General features: G+C 48.7%; 1 protein-coding gene across 2 annotated transcripts in view; it reads left to right on the top strand.

Moving 5' to 3' along the window:
* NFASC (neurofascin) overlaps window positions 1–21,518 on the top strand; it is a 295,966-nt gene that overhangs the window by 261,776 nt on the left and 12,672 nt on the right. Inside the window, exons 19-26 of one of the 2 annotated variants that reach the window (XM_006834090.1) lie at window positions 1,183–1,405; window positions 3,324–3,439; window positions 5,122–5,326; window positions 6,944–7,066; window positions 8,197–8,370; window positions 10,716–10,730; window positions 16,809–17,045; window positions 20,430–20,546. In XM_006834090.1, the coding sequence (XP_006834153.1) occupies window positions 1,183–1,405; window positions 3,324–3,439; window positions 5,122–5,326; window positions 6,944–7,066; window positions 8,197–8,370; window positions 10,716–10,730; window positions 16,809–17,045; window positions 20,430–20,546 (1,210 nt within the window). The remainder of the gene's footprint in view (window positions 1–1,182; window positions 1,406–3,323; window positions 3,440–5,121; window positions 5,327–6,943; window positions 7,067–8,196; window positions 8,371–10,715; window positions 10,731–16,808; window positions 17,046–20,429; window positions 20,547–21,518) is intronic. The other variant, XM_006834091.1, reaches the window with a different exon arrangement.

Genomic DNA, 21,518 nt, shown 5'->3' with positions numbered 1-21,518 from the left:
TTCTGATTATTAATGGATGTTTGCAGCTGTTTCTCTTCATGTTGAGTTGTGCCTCATCAGCAAATGAAAGTCGAGGTCTTTACTCCATTCGCATCCTCACGGTCAATTCTACTTTGAGGAGGCAGCTCCTCCCCAGTCACATTATAAGTGCCTTCCAACCGGAGGGGTTCATCTTCCGGCGCTATAGCTAATAATATTCTGGTGTTCTTCATCATGTTTCAGTATTCAATATTCTGATACTGACAGTGTTCCACTACTACTCATAAGGTTTTTAGTGACTAAAAATATTCAGAAGTATTCTGTCTCTCCTTCTTCCTAGTCTGTCTTCATCTGGAACTCAGCTAAAACCTGTCCCCTATGGATAACCCTGCTGGTATTTAAAATACCTGTGGCATAGCTTCCAGAATCACAGCAACACACAGTGTGTGAACTCATGGAATCCGAGTCTCTGAGGTTCTGGTCTCAAAGCAGCCATGGGTAGAGCGGAATAGCACCAAATGGGCTGGGCCCAGACCAATACCTGGACCTTAACTTCATGACTTCCACAGGGTGGGTTTCTGGTCTGCAGCTCTGTAATGCAGGCATCCAGGGAACTGATTCCTGGACCAGACCCTCAGGAAATAAAATCAAGAGCAGAATTACCTCCACTTAGAGAGTTAGCACTGGTGTGAAAAGGCAGGACAGATGCTTGGATTTAGTAACCTGAGGTCAGCTTTTGATATTTGGGTTCATCGGCAGGAGGCATGCTGGGGCTAAATTCACACTCATCCCTTCTGGATGCTAGAGAAATGTCTGTTCTTATCCATCTTCTGTTTTATTTTGGCATCTGCCATAGGAAAAAAGTCCTGATGATAACAAAGCTTTCACTTTGCTATGCAGTTACAAATGGGAGTGGCTCTGGGGGTCAGTGTGACTGAAAACCTTTGTCACAGAGAGAAGCAACATACAGAGAAATCAGGAACTGGTCCTGTGTGCCAAAAATACTGCTGAGTTCATTGGACGCTGAGCTTTTGGGGGACTCAGCAGGAGAAGGAGTCCTGCTGTCCCCAGTCTTGCCAGGATGGGTGGCTAAGGTTGGGTGGACCAGAGAAGGGTACTTGACATAGAAAAAGAGGGCACGCTATGAGTGGGTCTGGGAACTTTGGCGCATACCGTCTCCATCTTTCTGTCTCTCCTGTTCAGCCCATGAATGCCACCTCCGCCTTTGGCCCCAACCTCCGCTACATCGTCAAGTGGCGGCGGAGAGAGACTCGCGACAGCTGGAACAACGTCACAGTGTGGGGCTCGCGCTATGTGGTGGGGCAGACTCCTGTCTATGTGCCCTATGAGATCCGAGTACAGGCTGAAAATGACTTTGGGAAGGGTCCAGAGCCAGACACTGTCATTGGTTATTCCGGAGAAGATTGTGAGTACCCTTGCCCCCGCCTGCCCAGGACCCTCACAGCTGGGCTCCACAAGGCCATTCTCTCAGGCCAGGAACTTTGGGGTTAGGTCATAGGATTTCCGCAAACATCCTGGGAGGACAGCCAGTTCCCAGGAAAAAGCCATCCACTACAGACACCTAGAACAAATGCGGTTGACAATCTCAGTAGCAGAAATATTATCATGCAAACACTAGTTCACATTACTAAATATTATTACCGGAATCACCTAGACCTATACTCTTATTTTATAGATTTCAAAACTGAGACTCTGAAAAAGAAAACCTTTGTCCAATATTATAGGACATGTAGACTTGAAATTAGAACCCAAGTCTACTTATCCTCAGATGGGTGCTTTGCTGCTAAGACATGTTAGCACCAAGACAAGACTGCAGGACTCTGTCTCAAAGAGCCATCATTAGGCACCTGCACAGACCAGGCCCCTTCCCTCTGACTCCCCAAAGGAAGCCGTAAGGGCTACAGAGGGTCCACAGAGGACCTGACCGGAACAGTGTTCAGTCTCCAAGCCAGCCACTGGCCAGTGCTGCTCCAAGCCCTTTTAATGGTGTGTAAAAAGATAAGTTCTTTGGAAGCTGGGTGAATCAACAAGATTCTGAACATGCATGTAGAAGTATGTGCCTGGCTTCTCTGATAAAGGTGGTCTGCCTGCTCCCAGCACATCAGTCCAGAGGCTGCTAAGCAAAACATGGGGCTGGGGTTGTGGGGGCTTCAGTGGAGTCCCCACCTGGTGCAGAGTAATTTATGTCCTATTGGGTCTAGTCTGGCCTGATCTAAGAAGTGATCATGTAGGTGAAATGTGATCAGAAGAAGTAGGAGGGAGAGTCTGGGGGAAGAGCGGCGTCAGAAGGGGTCATGCTGGTACAGTGATGGGTAGGGACAGTAGAAGTGAGGGGCCCTGTGGCCGCATTTCCTAGAGGTAATGTATAGACTGGACCCCCTTGAGAGATGAGCATAAAGCCCTTCTGCCCACCCCACTTCTCACCTTCATGTTGGCAGACACTCTGGACATGAAGCCTGTGAGATCCCCTACATGGCAAGTGTGGGGGCATCTGGCTGTGGACTTCATGCACTGTCCATGGTACCTGTCCACCCTGTAGATGTGCTCTGATAGAGTAGAGGGAAGAAGTCAGAACTGCTTTAGCAGCCAAGTGAAAGAAGGAAGACCAAAATCAGTCCTGAGGATGGGAATGGACCGTCCTTTCCAGGTAGTCTTAGGGTCAGCATTGCTTCTTCAGACTAGGAGAGAGGTGAAAGACTCAAAAAGGACTATTTGTACCTATTTGTATATGGACAGGGTTAGAGGGAAGACAATCAAGTTTGGGGAGACACCTTAGTGCTAGCAACAGAAGGAAGGCATTATACTTCACACTAAGCCTTGAAGGGACAGGGGACAAATGAGTCACTGAAACCAGCAAGAGGCCCACCCACTGAACCTTGGGTAGAAGAGTACAGTTCTGTGAACATGCAGTCCAACAAAGAGGAAGCCAGGAGAATATATACCCAGCCTTACTCTCCTCCCACCCTGGGGTCTCCTGTTGGTGCCTCTTATTAGCAAAATCTACCCACAAGTCTAAGAACAAGGGATCCCCACTGAGAGTTTTCAGACAGAGCAGCCTACCTGGACCTAGAGCAGGAGGGATGAGATGCAGCAGCAAACAGAGACTTGCCAGCAAGTCATTTCCCTAAACCTATAGGCAGAGACCTGGACTGCCCTAAGTTCTTCTTGCCCTAAGTTTCCCCCTCCTCCAACTATATAGCCTGATGGTGTCAATGTAGCCCCTGCCCTCGTGTAGTGCTCAGTGGACAGAGTGGGTGAGGGACAGGCCAGCAGAGGGACCAGCCCTGCCTGTATAACCAGCTCTCTGTCCCCACACATTGCAGATCCCAGGGCCGCACCCACTGATGTTAAAATCCGCGTCCTGAACAGCACAGCTATCAGCCTTCAGTGGAACCGCGTCTACTCCGACACGGTGCAGGGCCAGCTCAGAGAGTACCGAGTGAGGAAGCCAACTCCTGACCCACCTAATCACCCAGCTCACTAACCGGGGCCAGGGGCGCAGCAGGCACGGGGCATTTGGAAAGGGGTGCTATGGAGCTTTATTGAATCCAGAGTTGCATCAAGAAGATGATGAGTGGTTAATGTTCCAAAAATGTGCCCTGGATGTTTCCTACAACAAATAAGTGGATTCTCTTAGCTTAGCAGAAAGTCATGTGAAGGGTGCTGGGTTTGGGTTGGCATTGCATAGCGTATTATAATATGTGTGTGAGTGGACACGCATGTATCTTTGGGAGCACTGATAAACTGCTAAGCTGCACCTTCCCCTCTCCTAATGGTCATTGGACTGCTTGCCTGCCCCAATTCTGGTTTTCTAAAGTCCCAACTAACAGACAAAGCCACTAAAAGGGTATAAATACCTTCTCTGTTGTCACAGCCAACCCTGGATTATCCAGCACATGGGTTATCTAGGTCCTGAGTTCTGGCCCTCCCTGCCGGGGAGTAGTTGCTGTTCAGTTGTCCCTCTTTGAAAGGGTGGCCTGAGGTGGGAAAAAGGGGGAGAAAAGTTCAGGGTCTATAGGCTTTCCACCCTTATGTAATGAGTAGCTCCATTTTATAAAATGGAGTGAAGGAGACTATCACCATGGGCTAACCCAGGTCCTGTGACCTCAGAGATCATCAAGAGTTGGCTGAAGAGCAAATGGAGAAAAGAATGGAGGGGTGAGTCTCTTCTTGAGAAATGAGTTTGGTAAGTAGGGGAAGGAAGGCAAGATGATGTACCCACTTCAGTGAGCTCTTTCCCAACAGCTGGAGGCTAACTTGTTATGTTGGCCCTAACCTATTTGCCTGAAGATTTTTCTGGCTAAAGCTTCCATCTAGTTCCCTCTGAAGTCTGGACTTAGTCCTTTCCTTGCCATGGATGGTCTGGGTGATACTGATGTGGTCAACCAGACCAGTGGCTTCTTACTCCTGCTGATCAAACCTCATGATGCAAATGCTTTCTACTACACTTCTGCCTTCCTTCAGAATCCCATCCCATCCAAGCTTCTGTCACCAGGCAGCCTAGCATCCCACTGACTTGGACATATCACTGTCTTTGGACACATGTCTACCTCATTCCTAAAGATCTTCAGACACTATTAAAGGAAGCCATTGACTTCAAAGGATATAATCAACCATTTCCTATGTTCAGACTTCTGGGGGTAATCTGCTACTTTTCAGCTCCTAGCTGTTGCCTATCTAAACCATACTAATCGAACTCAAGATGATGTGGCCTCTGAGCACAGAACAGAGCTTTCCATGCCTGGACCTTTGGCTCACATTTATAGTCTGTCACTGACTGACTCCCTGAGTAACTCATCACCCAGCTTGAAGTCCCATCATGGAGCAGCTGAGATGTAAGTTTAGCTAATCCATCCATTCCCCAGAGGGGTGACATGATTCAGAAAATGATTGGAACAACAAAAAAAATTCTACTTCTTGTTTGACATAAATTTGCATTTACCAGTGGCTAATGGGCAGGGACTCTAAGGCTGCTTTCTCCAGTCTTGTGTGGGACTGAAGTGGTCATTTGGGACTTGGAGCCTGTAGCCAGCAAAGGGAAGATCAGTCACTTCCACCACCACTAACAACTAACCTAGTTCTGCCTGACCAACCCCTCACCAGCCTGCCTCTGTCCTGAAGGCCTACTACTGGAGGGAGAGCAGCTTGCTGAAGAACCTGTGGGTGTCTCAGAAGAGGCAGCAGGCCAGCTTTACTGGTGACCGCCTCCGGGGTGTGGTGGCTCGCCTCTTCCCATACAGTAACTACAAACTGGAGATGGTTGTGGTCAATGGGAGAGGCGATGGGCCTCGCAGTGAAACCAAGGAATTCACCACCCCAGAAGGAGGTAGGTCTGCTCTGTGGCTCTCTGGGGTGGGGCCAGCTGAGGGGAGGCACAGCCCAGTGTGGCATGTGATCTCAGGGAAGCTGGTGACCTACAAACTGAGCAGCTCCTGTCTGCTCATTGAGCAATCCATCAGCAAGGTGACTTGTCCTGACTAGAGATTATATCTCAAGAGGAGTCCTATGCAGCCTGCTGACATTCCAGACAAACTATGCAACTGCAGACCACTTCCCAAAGCTTCATCCTGACTACCAGGAGGCATCTGATCTGTTTATTAACACCTAAGACTAGCAGAGTTCCTGGGTGCTACAAACAGTTAACACACTAGGTTGCTAATAAAAAGCTTGGAAGGTCAAGATGACTCAGAAGTGCCTTGGGAAAAAATCTTGGCAATCTACTTCCCAAACATCAGCCATTAAAAGCTCTGTGGAGTACAGTTCCACTCAGATGCAGTGGGGTCGTCATGAGTTGGTGTCAACTCAACAACAACTGGTTCAAAGACCATTTTGAAGAACTCTTTCACCACTGCCATTAGGAAGCTTGGTATGGCACTGTGGGTTAATGTGCCAGACTTCAAAGCCGTTTGAACTGCAAGGTTGGTGGTTCGAGCTCACCAGCTGCTCCTCGGAAATTCTACACAGGGTCGATAAGGGTTGGAACCGACTTGACAGTACTTAACAACATAAAGAAGCTTAACTGAGATAGTGTCACCCCCAAAGAAGGCTGTCCCTGCCTTCTTTCTGCAGGCTTATGGTCCACTGTGGTTCTGGGCTGCAGGCACCTTCTCCAAAGGGACTAGATGTTCCTAGTCCATCTGTTTGTTCTTATCAATCCTTGTATCTCCTTTAATTTGCTTTGCCCTCTTCTGTTTTTGCCTCCTTCCCAGCTTAACTGTTGTTTACCACATTTTTCTTCTTCTCTTCCTCTTTTCTACTTTCCTTTGTTCTTCCCTCTTGTTTTCTTTTTTCCTGTCCCTGCCATTCCCCCACCCATTTTGGTTTTCATGTTCAGCCTCTCCAATCAATCACTCCCGATCCTCCCACCCTTTCCATATATTCCATTTTAGGCTGTTTTCTCCTCACCCCTGAACCCAGTATTCCCAGGTCTGAAGCCTACCCTTGTCCAAGTGAGCTTAGAGCCCCCTCTAGTGGAGTTGTCAGGCAGGTGCAGCTCCAGAGGACCTCTACGCTGCTGAAAGATGCTAGGACTCAGGGGATGAGCTCTTTTGCTCTTAGTGAGGCTGGATGGGCTTTACTGTTTGGTGCCAGTAGTGAGAATCCTTGACCAAGGACTGGGAACTCTTGATTCTGTAAGAAACAGCCATTATTGGTTCCCTGCCCGGGAACAGCTTTGCCCAACTTGGATGTGTGGAGGTTCCAAGCTGAATCTAGGGGAAATGCTAAAGGAAACGTCAAATGCACTTTAGAGTCTAAGCCATATTGTACTCAAACCTTGGGAAATGACACCCTGGACAGAGCAAGGGGTGCTGGTGTAGCAGATCTCCAGCATGGGGATTGCATGGAGGTCAAAGCCTTCATTACTTGTGCTTTGTTTTTTGTGCTTTCTTCATCCTCCCCACCCTTTCCTCTCATCCCCCTTGCTTTCTCCTCCTTCCCCAAGTACCCAGTGCCCCCAGGCGTTTCAGAGTCCGGCAACCCAACCTGGAGACAATCAACCTGGAATGGGATCACCCCGAACACCCTAATGGCATCCTGATCGGATATACTCTCAAATATATGGCCTGTATGTATTGCCCTTCTCTCTCTTTAGATCATCTAATGAGTCAGACAACCCCATTCTCATCACTTTTCCTGAGGGATGGAGGTAGAGAGTCCATGGAGGGAGGCATGGGGGTGGGGGGGGGCAAGGGAAATTCAAGGGGGCCAACAAAGAAATTTTCCAGTGGAACTGTGGGAGGAGGCAAGTGAGACTCAGTTTCCTCAGGCAGCTCTGCCTGCAGTTATTTTCTAGTCTGATTGGTGAGAGTAAGAGACCTTCTAGTCAAATGAGAGGGACAACCCAGAGATTTGTCTCCAAGACCAGCAAGTCTAAGAGAAAGAGTTTCTCACCTGGTAAAGCTTCTTCTAGTCAGGTCTGACTCATAGTGACCCTGTATATATACAAGGTTTCTGAGGAGCAGCTGGTAGGTTTGAATTCCCAACCAGTGCTTATCTTACAGCGCCACACTAGGACTTCATCCAATGGAATAGAAAGAACATATACAGGGCCAACAATGCAGAAGACACCTTAAGGTCTTGTGTATGATAAGGCAGTGACTTAGTCTTGGAGCCTGGGTCCGGAAGCTCTGGATCTCAGCTCACCATGTAGGGACAAGAGTGTCACTACATTAGAAAAACCTTGTTTTCAAAAGTCATTGATGTACTTCTTTGGAAGTTTTGAAGGGCCAGGTGCAGTGGTGTTAACATTTTAATAGTCCACTGTTAACCTTGTAGGCTGTTCTGAATAAATCTCTGAACTGATCCTTTCGCTTTTGAGGCGGATTGAAAAGGAGCCATTAGCAATCAAAAGCTCTAGTGGTTTCTCCCTAGTTCTGTTTGAAAGGAAGAAAGGAACTCTAGAGTGTTGTCCTTGTTGAAAAGACTTGGGGATTATAAACCAAATCTTTCCGAATCACATAAATTTGCAATGAGCTAGAGATAATGACATCCGGTGAAAAAGTATTAACCAGGTGTGTAACTGAAGAGACCCTGCTTTTGAACCAGTGTCCCATCCCCAGGTCTTTAAGCAGTATCTACTAGGTTTTCTTTTCCAGCAAAGTCAGGAAAAGCTTTCTCTTTCCAGCTGCTTTTCCATACCCCAGTGTGGTAACTAACTGTCTCTAAAGTTCAATTCCACTTACCATCTCTCCCCAGTTAATGGAACCAAAGTAGGGAAGCAGATAGCAGAAAACTTCTCTCCCAATCAGACCAAGTTCACCGTGCAGCGAGCAGACCCTGTGTCCCGTTACCGCTTTACCCTCAGTGCCAGGACGCAAGTGGGCAACGGGGAATCAGTCACCGAAGAGTCCCCAGCGTCACCTAATGAAGGTAGGTGAATGGCTGGCTGCAGCTTTTGAGGAAAGGTCCTGCCCTTAGATGCTTAGGGCAGCACACTGAGACCTGCGCTTGGCTTTCTGGTCTCCAATGGAAAGAAAACGAGGTTGCAAGTTGGCAATAGGTGAGAACTATCTTGTCTCCTGTAAGGTAGGTGTTGGCCTTGGATCTGGAGCCATAGATCTTAAACTGTTGTCATCAGACCTGGGTCCCCTCTGTGCCTTGACTTGCTCAGCTACTTATCATTAAGCTCCTCCCTTACTCTAGAGGTCTAAGGAACAGAACGTGAATCTGGATTTGCAGAGCACCTTGGAAGCCAATATGCTCATGAACTCCAAAGACTGGTGAAAGGGTTCATGCACTGAAGGAGGCTCTGGGGTTCTTGGGGCCAAAGAGGTAGGAAAGACTGCCATGATTGAAGCTATAGGCCAGGATTAGAAGTCAAATAGGGAATGTAGTCTCTCCTTCCAGCCTAAACCAAGTGAGTTTTCAAGCTGTGGAGAGATGTGGGGAGTTGAGGGCGATAGCCATTGGATCATGCAGTCTCACTAAGAGCAAGAGAGTTCATCCTCTGAGCCCTAGCATCTTCCAGCAGCGTTGAGGTGCCCACCAGAGCTGCACCTGCCTGAGAACTCCACTAGAGGGAACTCTAAGCTTACTTGGACAGGGGCGGGCTTGATTCCTGACTTCCAGGAACTTCTGGACTAGAGAAGGTAAAAAGGAAAGGTTGGAAAGAGGGGGTACTCTCTCTTCAGAGATATAGTCATGTTGTTGTTGTGGTTGTTAAGTGCTGTTGAGTCGGTTCCAACCCATAGCGACCCTGTAGAGGGTTTCTGAGAACCCACTGGTGAGCTTGAACCACCAACCTTATTCATATTTATGTTTAGCGACCTACAATGTGAGGTGCCAGGCACTATGCCATAATTAAGGGATGCAAAGGTTATAAGTTCTCCCACAGTGTAGAAGGAAAGGCATTTGCAAAAAAAAAAAAAAAAAAAATTCCATTGCAGTTCAGAGTGAGAGATGCTATGTCTATATGAGGACCGTGCAGTGAGTGTGGAGAGGAGGTGGGATGCATTCTGCGAGGGAGGACTTCAGACAGGAGCTGGCCTGAAGAAGGATTATTGAGGCAGATGGCTGCTTTCTCTGGAAGCTCAGGTCTCATGGACTGACCCTGGCCCGCATGGACTGGCATTGGTCCGAGTATCATTGCTCACACTCTACCCAGCCCGGGCAAGAGGGCTCCATGCTTCTGGAATTCTCTGGGGCTGCCAGTGTCATCTCCCCCCACCCCCAGCAGGCAAGCCATCACTGAGGAGGGTGGGGTGAGAGGGAATGGGGAGATGCATCTCTCTCTGGTCTTGTAAACCCTGGAATGAGTCACACAGTTAGCTCCTCTTCCCAATGTATTCTTCCAAACTCCAACAAACACCATCCCCCTCACCATCCCCCCCCCCCCCCCCCCCCCAGCACTCAGGGCCTTTATTGGGACTGGGAACATTGGGTAGGTGGCTGATGCATGCCTATCACCAAAGACGCAGCTAAGCAGGAATGATACATTTCTTGATTACTAAATTCTATAAAAGGATATGCAGAGAAAACCTCTGGTCCTTCCCCACCTCCACCCCATTACAGAAAATCAGATAAAGCTCCATTGTCCACCCCTAGTGACCATCAGAGAATGTTCTATAGCCCGAGGGGACAAGAGAACAAAGAGTGGCGCTCTTCTCGATTTATTAATATGCAGAAAATTCAGAAATTGCTTCTAGGGCTTTCAGTTTACAGTTAGTTTCTTATTCCATAAATTTGATAAGAACAACAGGTCACTGAATACACTCTTCCTCTGCCCACCCTGACACTATTGACCATCTTCCCTCTGAAGAGGCCAGAATTACCCTAATTTTTACTGGGTTTGGTATCCTCCTGCCTGAAAAGCGTAACCGCCTCAATTTCTAGCATCACAGAAGGCCATCCAGCCTGCTACATAGGGGCCGTCCGGCATGCTCTTGAGGAAAGAGGTAGAATTGAGCACTCTGGGATCAACTGCCCACATCACTTCTTAGATGACTAATCTAAGATAAAGAGGGTGCGAAGAGTCTCCAAGAACCAGGGCTGAAGGTTTTAGCTGGAACATGATAGACTTGTGAAGTTTAACATGATCCCCAAACATCAGTTGTCATCCTCTGAGCGGGGCCCTGCACCTGGCCACACCCTCTGGGTCAGGTTAAACCAGAGACTTCTCTGCTTGCTTGTTCTGTGGTTTCACCTGTGCCTGTTTTCTCTCCTCTCTCTCATCCTTTTACCCTCTGTCTGGCCATCTTGGGTGCTGTGTTCTGAAGCTACTCCAACCGCAGGTACCGTACCAGCAGTGGAGGTAATGGCATGGCATGGGGTGATGCAGGTGGAGGCCAGCCAAGCCAGGGTGGAGCAGGAGGGAGAAACTTGAGATGAAAGCATGCTCCGGGCTCACCCTTTCAGTGGCTGGGAAGCCAAGCTACTGAGGAGGATGTGTGTGGAGGATGGAGCCAGAGGAAAGCAAACACATTCTTCATGGTTCACTTATTTACCCTCTGACATCCTACCGAGAAAGAGGAAGAGGAGGAGGTCTTAAAAGGAATGCTTCCTCCTCAGTCTCTAGAGCTCTCTGGAATTACAGTTTTCTCTAAATCTGGGGGATTCTCCTCAGCCCCTGGGTTCTTGCTAGGATTGACCTCTCTGGGTGGTAGAGACATATGATAGTGTGTCCACCACCTCTGAGCTGCCACCGATGCTGTACTAGGAGTGAGGGGCAGCTGGCCCCATCTCCTGGTCAGGTTCCCACCCCTGAAAGGGTGATCTGCAGGTAAGCACGCTGTGCATGCTGGCCTTGCATGCTGCATGGGGGGCCCACACCAGTTCTGCTGTCTGCTATGGGCCCTGGTCTGTGAGACCCAGCTAGTATGTCCTTGGATAGGGTCTCCGGGACCTGGAGTCTCAGTGGGCTCCTTACCCATCAGCAACCCAACGCAATGTCTTTAGTGTTCAGAACAGTCTTCACGCTAGGGCCTAGGATGGGGTGGTGGGATAGAAACAGCAGAAGTTAGTTGGGCAGAAAGGGTCCTGGCATCGGAGATAACCTGATAACCAGGTTCCTTCTCTCTAGTCCTTATGTCATGGATTTGGGGAACATCAAAGGGCTCTTTACCATGGAAGCCTGTCTTCAAGCTGGAGAAACTGGCCAGGGAATTCCAAGGATCACTGCCCTGCTTTTGAATTCTGTATGAACCTGAATCTTCTCAGGAGGGAAATGGGAACAGGGCTCACCCTGGCTAAGCAAAAGCTGTGGGGAAAGGGCTCACTAGCACCTTCCTCATCCCTAGGCTGCTAGGACACCCCAAGCAGAAGAGGGAACTGAGGACAGGCTTTATGAAGAGGCTGCCTGCCCCATTGCCCGATTTGGTTTCCTCCCACCTTCACTGATTTCTCTGCAACAGCATTTTAGGTTGATTCTCTTTTTTTTTTTTTTTTTGCACACCCTGCTTCCTTCCGTTTGTATATTCTTTTGCCGTCAGCTATGTGGACTCCTTCTATCCTGTCTACCCCCTTGTGAAAGCCCAGGCTGATTGGGCACTGTGGCATCCTCACAGGGTCTGAACGGCTCTGAGAGGATGAAAGGGGATAGGTTGTCTTGAACCTGCGGATCGTGCTTTGTCCCACCCTGAGAGTTTGCCTGACTTCCTGGTTAATGTTGCCTGAGTCTGTTCTGTGATGATCCTAGCATGGACTCAGGGTTGCATGAGGCTTAGCAGAGCAAGGAGATGAAAAGCAGAGAGGGCACAAAGGACTCAGCTAGAGGCTCATTGGTAAAGCAGTTCGCAGCCTATCTCTCCTTTCTGGCACCCAAGGCAGGTGGGTCAGCAGTAGAGAGGCCACCTTGTCCACAGTGGGCATCAGTGCCATCTGTTGATGAGTGACAATTGAGAGGGCATAAGAAGCCTAATTCCAAAAGCCCATTTCCTGCTTTCCATTTAGGAAAGACCAAACTCATCATGGAATGCACAATGAGCTCACGATCTGTGTCCATCAATCAAATGTGTTTCCTAGGCACCAGCTTCCACACAACATGGTGGTAGAGGCATATATATGACAGGTTTTTGTGAAGGGAATGTGCTGATGACATCAGCTATTTTCAGCTTCAAATGCATGAGAACCTTATGCACAGTGTGCAGGTGCCAAGCCATGGAGCGCAGACACCAACTCTTTGACACGGGCCTCTGTCCCATGCTCTGCTCCCTTACCCCTCTTCCTCTGCTATCCTGAGTGGGTTTCTTTCCAAATTGATGTGTTCCCATCTCATCTAGTAAAGACAGCCCCTCCATCCACCTTATCTGCCATCTCTTAGGACTGTTGCCCATCTGTTCCAGCAATCTGTAGTTTGACCACAGTCATCCATGCGGCATGTTGGATACATTTGGACTGAGCTTTCTACCTTGGAGTGTCTGGGAGCTGCTGTCCTCATCTTTGCCTCAGTAGTGTCATTCCTTGAATGATCTGACAGTTCAGCAAATGTTTGGTGGGCCCAGCACCATGGCAGGTTCTGGAGACAGACGAATTAGAGACATCTCATGCTATGGATGGGGGAAGAATTAGCATCTCTCTTCTCCATTTTCTCTATCATCTATTTGGTGGTCCCCAAAGGTATGGTGGGGAGCTGTGGCTAGGGTGCCTTCTGGTGTGTCTTCTAGTAGGGTTCCTGTGCTCCCAGGTCCAGCCCACAATGGATAGCATCTGTGTGCCCAGCAGTGTGTCTGCTTCACCTATGGTCCGCTCTGCTTACAAGCCCCATTTCTGGGCCTTATTCCGCTTCCATCTTCTACCCCACCCTGCCCAGTGGGTTGAGATCATCTGAGAATCTGAGCAGTGGAGAAAGTCTTCTCCTTCCCACCTGTGACATCTCAACTCAGCCTGGCTCTTCCCCTCAAAGTCTTTTCTTCCTTCCTCAGCCTTCCCTGTCTCCCTGGTGGCCCTGTCCAGCCTTGGGCTGGTAGACTCAGCTAATGGAGCAGACCAGAGAGAGTGCTCAGTCAGCTGTGATTGTACCCTCCACAGTGGCTCCAGTGGCAGGTACCACCAGGGGAGGGGACTTCTGTCCTCTCACTCACTCATCTCTTGTTCTCTCTCACTAATGCTCTCAAGTTGTTGCTACTGGTCCAGAGGGAAATACAGCTAGATAGCAATTATCAATGAGAGACATTTCCTCATGTCACATTTGGCAGAGGTGACGGTCAGAGGGAGGGGACAAGACCATGCCATTTCTCATTCTAGCCTCAGGTCACCAGAGCCCAGTAAGAAGCACACTATCACCTAGTCTACCTCAATATCTTTCTAGAGCTACTCACTGGAAGGCTGTAAGAAGCATGTGAGCTCAAGGCTGTGGCCCTGCACTAGGGTGCTATGGTATAAGTGTATTCATACATTTACTTGTATGAGGACCAAGGGGCCACATAAGGGTGTGCCTCACTTTGGGAAGATAGGTTCTGATCCAGAGGACCTAAGAAATATAACAGGCAGTTGAGCACATAGGACAAGGAGCCGGGGTGGGACACTTAGAGTTCAGAGGATGTGTTTCCTGATGACAACTCAAGGTGGTCATGGAAGAGCGGGGTCCTGTGAATGTTGCATTTTCCAGACAGTATTAGATGAGGCACTCAACCACTACAGTTCTGACTAGACAGACAAAATGACATCGTGAGGTTCCTCCCAGCTTCATAGAGCAGCGGGACATGCCTGGGTGTGCCTATGGCTGCCGGAGCCAGGGACCAGGCCTGGGAAAGAGCAGACCTTTGCCTCGTGGGTCCCTCAGTCTTATCTGGGTGTGCATGTGTACATCTTGATAGTGAGATCAGTGATTTCCTTCACGCCCAGCATCTGTACGCTGAGCTTACATCCCAAGTCTGGGCCCGTCTGGGCTGAATACATCCCTGATTAAAGATTATGGGAGGGAGAGTTGCCCCCACACCACCCAACTCCCCACACCTTCCTGATGTCTGTAGGTTGACTCGTTGTTAGGTGTCATCTAGTCGGCCCCGACACGTAGTGACCTCATGCACAGTAGAATGAAGCACTGCCCAGTCCTGAGCCAACCTCACAATTGTCATGCTTGACCCACTGCTGTTGCCAGTGTGCCAATCCACCTCATTGGGGGTCTTCCTCTTTTTTGCTGACCCTCCACTTTACCAATATTGCCCTTCTCCAGGGACTGGTCCCTCTTGATGACATGTCTGAAGGATGAGAGATGAAATCTGATTATCTTGGCTTTGAAGGATCATTCTGGCTGTACTTCTTCCAACACTGATTTGTATTTTCTTCTGGCAGTCCATGGTCCTTTTATTATTCTCCTCCAACATCATAGCTCAAATGCATCAATTCTTCTCCAGTCTTCCTTTTTCTTTGTCCAACGTTCACATGCCTCTGAGGCTACCAAAAATACCTTGACTTGGGTCAGGTGAGTTGGCTGGGGACTGAGAAATTTGGCACTGTCATTGGCTTTAAATGTGCCCAAGAATCTCTGGAACACAGGGGACTAGTCAGCTGTCTAATGAGACTTCTACGGTCAGGACCCTGTTACACCTCTGATCTTAACAAGTCCACATGGATCCCAGGAACATTCTTTCCTTCGCCATGGGGGACTTGTAATATGGAGGCCCCGAGGAATGAAAGGACTTTTGTGTGTAAGGTTCTAGTCATCAAGACTTTGTTGTTGTTTTTATTAGGTCCCCTCAAGTTGACACCACTCTTTGCGATCCTATACACAATCAAACAAAACATTTCCTGGTCCTGTGCCTTCCTCACAATTGTTATGCTTGAGCCCATTGCTGTTGCCGCTGTGATCTGTTATTCTTCCTGAGAAAAGCTCTCTGGAAATTTTCTCCCTGTTCTGGCCCTTTATAGAGGTTTAAAAATATTATTTTCCTGAACTTCTAGAGATTAGCAGAACTTCTTGAGGCAAGGTAGGATGTTCCTGAAATCCTGGTGTGGATTTCACTGGACCACAAGATTGGTTTGAACCACAAGGTTAATGGTTCAAACCCCCCAGCCACTCCTCAAAAACCCTATGCAGTGTTGCTGAGTCAGAACTGACTCGATGTCACTTAGCAACAACAAAGGATGTTACTGTTTCTTGAAAACTAGAGTTACCTACTTATGTTTTAAGATTCTTGCCTCTTGTCCCATTAGCATCAACATTAGGAAATGGGTTGTGGTCAGATCATAAGAGATTGAGTGCAAGGAGGAATCTCTTTCTCTGATTTCCCCCCCATCCTTCTTGTCTTAGCCTCAGCTTTAGCAAATACTGGAACTAGAAAATAAGGATAGGCTGGCTCCTGACCCTGTTATAGCAGGCAAGAGGGGTCACATAAAAAGAGTGATAGCTCCCCAAGTCTAACCAATGTCAAAGGGCAGCTTTGGATGGGAAATGAAGGACTGGATGGGTTAATAGTGAACTGATTCACTCTGTGCCCCAAGCGAGGACTTAGGTAGCAAAGAAACCCAACTGGCTTCTTTTAAAAAGATTTCTTGTCCACTATAGATTGGGACAGTGGTACAACCAACCACAGTGATTCCATTCAAACCTTTCCCCTACATTCTAGTGCAAACAAAAAAGAACTTAGGGTGCCTGTACCCCAAATGTCCTGCGGAGAAAGACAAACACCGGAAGTCAGGGTAATATGTGGATTCACTCCAGGAAGCCCATCATTGGGCACGGAAGGGAGAGGGAGGAAAATGGGAAAAGGGATGAAAGGGCTGGAGAACAAGGAAGAAGGCTGGGAAGGGTGAGAACTGAGGCAGGAGTGGTCTTCTCCTAGAGCAGACTGACTTGCAAGACGTGTCTGCAAAGTAGGGATTGTTCTCTCTTTGTAGTGTTTTTTGGGTGGCTGTTTGAGCTCAAGCTGATGTGACCAAGGACCATTTTGTTTGGAGTGAATGGTTGGGATGCTAAACAACTCCCAGAAGATGGCAGGCTGGCCTGTGCTCTTGCAGGGCAGGGCCCAGATGCCTGCTCACCACTTGAGGCCTGGGCTGCAGGGCTGGACTGAAAGGGTGCTGCTTGGGTCTGTGTCTGGGTGCTGCTTGGAGTGGGCTTCCATGCTGTCTCTGGGTTCTGAGTGATTTGGTACACATCTCATTCACATCTTCATCCTTGCCCGCAGCTGGGTGCATGTGGGGTGCTTGGTACCACACAAACCATGAGAAGAAAATGAAACACACACAGGGCTTCATTCTCTTCCTTGCACATGGTTGTGTTTTCTCTCACTATAATCCAGTATGCCTGGGGAGCCATAAGCTACTTCCCCACACCAGGCTACCTGCCTTTGCCTTGCACGTAGGGGCCGTGAGGCCAGGCTGGGCACAGCCAAACCGACCAGACGGGCTGTTTTACGTTTTCCTCTCAGCTGCTCCCACACTGCCCCTGACTACCGGGGGAGCGGCAGGCACAGTGAGCAGTGCCGATGCTACTGCCATTGTTGCCACCACCGAAGCTACTCCAGTCCTCATCATCCCAACCGTCGCACCTACCACCATCGCCACCACCACCGTCGCCACAACTACTCCAACCACTGCCGCCACCACCACCACCACCACGGAGAGCCCTCCCACCACCACCACCGGGACTAAGATACAGGAAGCCGGTACTGCGCACTGTCCAAGCACCCTACTTCCCTCCTGTCCCTCAGTTTCCTCAAGAAACAAACCCACAGGCTTCCAGAAATCAGAGGTGGGGTTTGGGATGTGTTTACCAATACCTCCTTTGTTTCTCCTTTGGGCATTCACACCTGACTCTGATTCTGATTGCCTAGAGGCCCCAGAGCTCCCTAGTGGGGGTGATCTATCTGCTCATGTCCCTTATGTTAGCCTTAAGGCCCCTGTTCTTGAAGAGAAGGCCACAGGGTGCGCTGGGAGGGCCAAGCTCCTGCTCAAGGCTGAGCCCTCCAGAAGGAGCAGAGCGTGGGAAGGAAAGGAGCCTGGCCCCAGACAACTAGCCTGAGAAGGCTTCCTCCTCCTGTCATGTTTGCATCCAACTTTGTGAGGAGTCAGAGGGGCTGGGTTAAGGGTGCAGGGCTGGCCATGCCATGCAGTTCCCTTCCCAGAAAGAACACTGCACTTGCCTTGCCCCTCTCCAAATGGGAGACTTTTTAAAGTCTTAGAGACTTAAAAAGTCAGGACTTCCAGGAGATGGTATTGCCAAGGAGTTCCATAGTCAAAGATGCTCCATTACTCTTTCTACACATATTCCCAGGGACCCCAGATGCACACAGGAATGGGAAGCTGCAGCCATTCTGGGGGCCGGTGGTAAAAACTGATATCAGAGCTGGCCTGCTGAGCCCAGAGAATGAACTATCCTTGTGTGATGCAGCCAGGCAAGGAAGCTCCGTTCTGCCAGCATGATGAGGCCCCTTGGGAATCCAGCAATAGTTCAAAGAAGCAAGCATCAAGCAGCTTTTTATTACCATGGATGGGAGGGTCTTTAGCTTAGTGAGGCCACACACCAGCAGCAGAGCCAGCCACCGGCAGGACTGACAGGAAGCAGCCAGAGCTCTCCTCCAGCAGGCTCTCTCCTTCCCTAGCCCCTGTAGATCACACCGCCTCTCCACACCACCCCTCGGCTGTTCACGTACTTAAATAAGGATGGAGGCTTACGGTTAGGACCTGTGAGCAAGTTCTAGATTCACTTACAGGGAATTAGGTGAGCCGAAAAGAAGGACAAATGATTCAGAGCTGACATTATGCTCCCCAGAACTTTCAAACACTGCTTTAAAGCTGTAATAGGTAATATTTAAACAACATATACTTGAGGGGAAAGTTGGCTGAGGAAAGAATTTGAAGCTGTCACTAGCACTTTGGTGACTGGCATTCTTTCAGGCCACAGTGAGATCTTCTGCATCCAAGTGAGGCTTGATGTCCTGCAAGTTGTTTAACAGAAGAGATACACAAAGAATGAAGGAATGGATTTTGCTCCCCAGCAAAATGTGGGGAGATCAAAGTGTGGGGAGATCAGCCTTGTTATCACATAGGGTTAGCTCCATGGACCACTATACCCCAAGTCTCTCTGTGTCTGAGACCCTGAGGGTCATACCCTTGGTTTTGCCCTCAGATGATAGGGACGTCCTTTAAACACCCAGGGTCCCCTTGATGCAGCAGAATGACAATGCCATCCAGGATTCTAAAAATATTTTTTTTCACCTGTACTGTGTCTTATATCTTAGGACAATGTTTCATAAGTGGACTCTTCTTGGGAGAGAGAAGACTCATTTGTAACTTAATCTCATTCAGATTTCAAGGAATACTCCCTAATTCTCACATTCTAGGATCCCATGAACTTTCCCCTACTTCCCCATCTTGCTTTTTAGAGCTTGACAGCTCGCTTTCTTGGTCCTTGTCTTTGAACTTTCCATGTGGCTAGCTGTCATCTTGGTGTATCCATCTGGTAGTCCCTTTCTCCAACTCATTTTGGCTTCCCATTTGTTGACCTTTTTTCTAAAAGCATCCCCATCTCCATTACCTCTGGGATAGTCAGATTTGGGTCAATATTCTATCAGTGGCCAAACTGTATAAATCCAGGTTCTCTGGCTGTTTCCAGAGCTGAGGAGGAGGAAACCTAATTCTGCAGTTCATGACTAATTGTAACTCATTCCCACTAGCAAGAGCCATTCGATTCCAAGGAGCTGGGATTTGGGGTGACTTGATGCAACCAATGCAATGGAAATATCTGGCAGTCAAGTAAAGAAGCATAGCTTTAGCCTGCCCATTGAGACATCCCACCCCCACCCTGTCATGGTGCCATTCATGAAAGCTCTCTTTGGTCCCTCACCTACCATGAATCATGTTCACCTGGGGTAACTGACATGGTTGTAGTGGAGACAGCATGCTTTTGAAGTGAAGACCTAGAGATCTTTTATCATTTCCCAAACCCTGCAGACTCAGTCATGTGTCAAATAGATAATGAATAAATGCATCACCCAATGTGCTCTATTCATTTAGTTTTGACAAGTGAGTTGGTGACAGTGCCCCCTTGCATGCTAATAAAATATACAGGAGCCACACTTGTAAAGCCTTTGAAATAAAAGGCTTCATGCTAGTACTCCACTATTAAATCTTTGCTGGGAAATGAGGTAATCAGACTGCTGGGACTCTTGAAAAATGATTACGTTTGAAGATTAGTGCCACTCTCCTGTACATTGGCTATGGTTTTAGACAGCACGACGGCTTTGATAAAGTAGTTCCCAGCTCAGAGGAACTAGATAATTAATGGCCTTTGCGTTGCATGGAGACCAAGCCTCAAAGACTGTGGTGCCGAGAGTGTGATAGAACAGGACTCTAGTGGTGCCCAGACCACTGCAGGTTGGGTGTATAAGGAGTTCTCTTTTAATCCCACCCAACCCAAGGAGAGGGAATGCAAGGATTCGTGCTGTCTCTAGGCGCGGCCCTCGGGTTCCAGACCTCGTCATATTAGGCAGTTTCAAGCTGTTTGCCACATAACCCAGGGTCTTGCTGCCCAGGAATGATGATCCCAGAGGTACTCCCTTACTACAAATCTCATCGTGTCTCTCATTTGACTTTTGAAGCTAGCCTGTATCCTTCCTACAGGACTTCATAGTTGGAGGGGAAGAGACTGCCCATTTCCCTGCCTCTCTGACTGCATCTGGTCAAAGGGGCTTTCTCCTGGCCCCTCTCCCTGCACCTTTCTAATATGTGGCCAGAATGCTAAAGAGGAAATAAACCCGTTAGAGAGCCAGTGGCATCTAAAGCAACCCATTCTTTAATTCCTACCCCACCTGTGTGGACATGTAGACAGTTTCCTACTTTGCCTCATGTGAAGGCCTTCCTTGAATGCACTAGCTCCACTCTAGACTGCTCCATCTGGCCTGGCTACAAGGCTGCAGCTTAGAGCTGCACGGGGCTTGTGCACCACTTCTGACTCTTCCCTTTCCTAACAGATGTATGTGTGTGTGTGTCCATGTGTCCAGTGCTACCTGCCTCACCATCACTAACTCCTCTTCTAACCCATCTCCCAGCCCCTGATGAGCAGTCCATATGGAACGTCACGGTGCTCCCCAACAGTAAATGGGCCAACATCACCTGGAAGCACAATTTCGGGCCCGGAACTGACTTTGTGGTTGAGTACATCGACAGTAAGCATTGATGTGTGGGTGGTGGTGGCGGCAGCGGCAGCGCGAATAGTATTAGATGATGCCGTTAAAGAGAGCCTATGTACTCCTGGGCTCTGAGAGGCTTTTACATGGGTTAATTATGGTTTAATGAAAGTGATATGCCCTCAGGCCGCAGTGAGCTGGGATGAGGGACTCTTGGAAAAGGAAGGGGCTTCTGAGGTCATTAGAAAAGATCTAGTTTTGCCTGTGCTAAGGCCATTCTAAGCAATGGACCATTCCTCCATTTCTCACCCACAATCAGGGTTCCAGATAGCCCCCAAATGAGCTGAATTTAACATCTGCACTGATTTCCTGACTCAGAATCCATGTGTTCTGATGTCTCCACCACACAGACTAACCGGGTTTGGAGTGCAACTGAGATTTGTTCACGTGGGACGCCAGGAGTTCTTTGTCTCAGAGAACTGATAGCTTGAGCTGAGCTCATCACTCTACTGGATCTATGGGTCCAGGATATACAAGTTTGTTAGACTGCAGAATGTGGTCAGGTATCTGCTTTTCCTCTGAGCAAAGTCCTCTGTTCCTCAGGGGTCAGCCTGGCAACCTTGGCCTCTATAGCATGTGTCCTAAGCAATTAAGCCAGCCAACCCAACCAAAAGTCCACCTCATCTACCTGATGAGCTCTTAGCAAGCAACAAAGCCAGCTCTTAGCCCTCTGGGCTGGAGGAGGGCTTCACAGCCACAGAAATCATACCTAGCTTTGGTCCACACCAAATAGTGTGCCTCTTACCACCACAGATACACACTTTGCCTGATGTATGAATTAGCCACACAACTAAAGATGTGATGAGAAACCAAGAGTGAGAGCCACAAAACAAGAGTCCTGTTTCATCTTCAGTCACCATTAGGATGCTCACTGGCTCTCTGACCCAACCCAGAAAGTTCCCTTGTGGGAAGTCGGTCATCTCCCATCTCCTGGGTAACATGGCTGACATT

The sequence above is a fragment of the Chrysochloris asiatica genome, unplaced genomic scaffold (genome assembly GCF_000296735.1).
Source record: "Chrysochloris asiatica unplaced genomic scaffold, ChrAsi1.0 scaffold00009, whole genome shotgun sequence".
Classification (NCBI taxonomy): domain Eukaryota; kingdom Metazoa; phylum Chordata; class Mammalia; order Afrosoricida; family Chrysochloridae; genus Chrysochloris; species Chrysochloris asiatica.
This window is presented reverse-complemented; position numbering and strand designations above follow the sequence as displayed.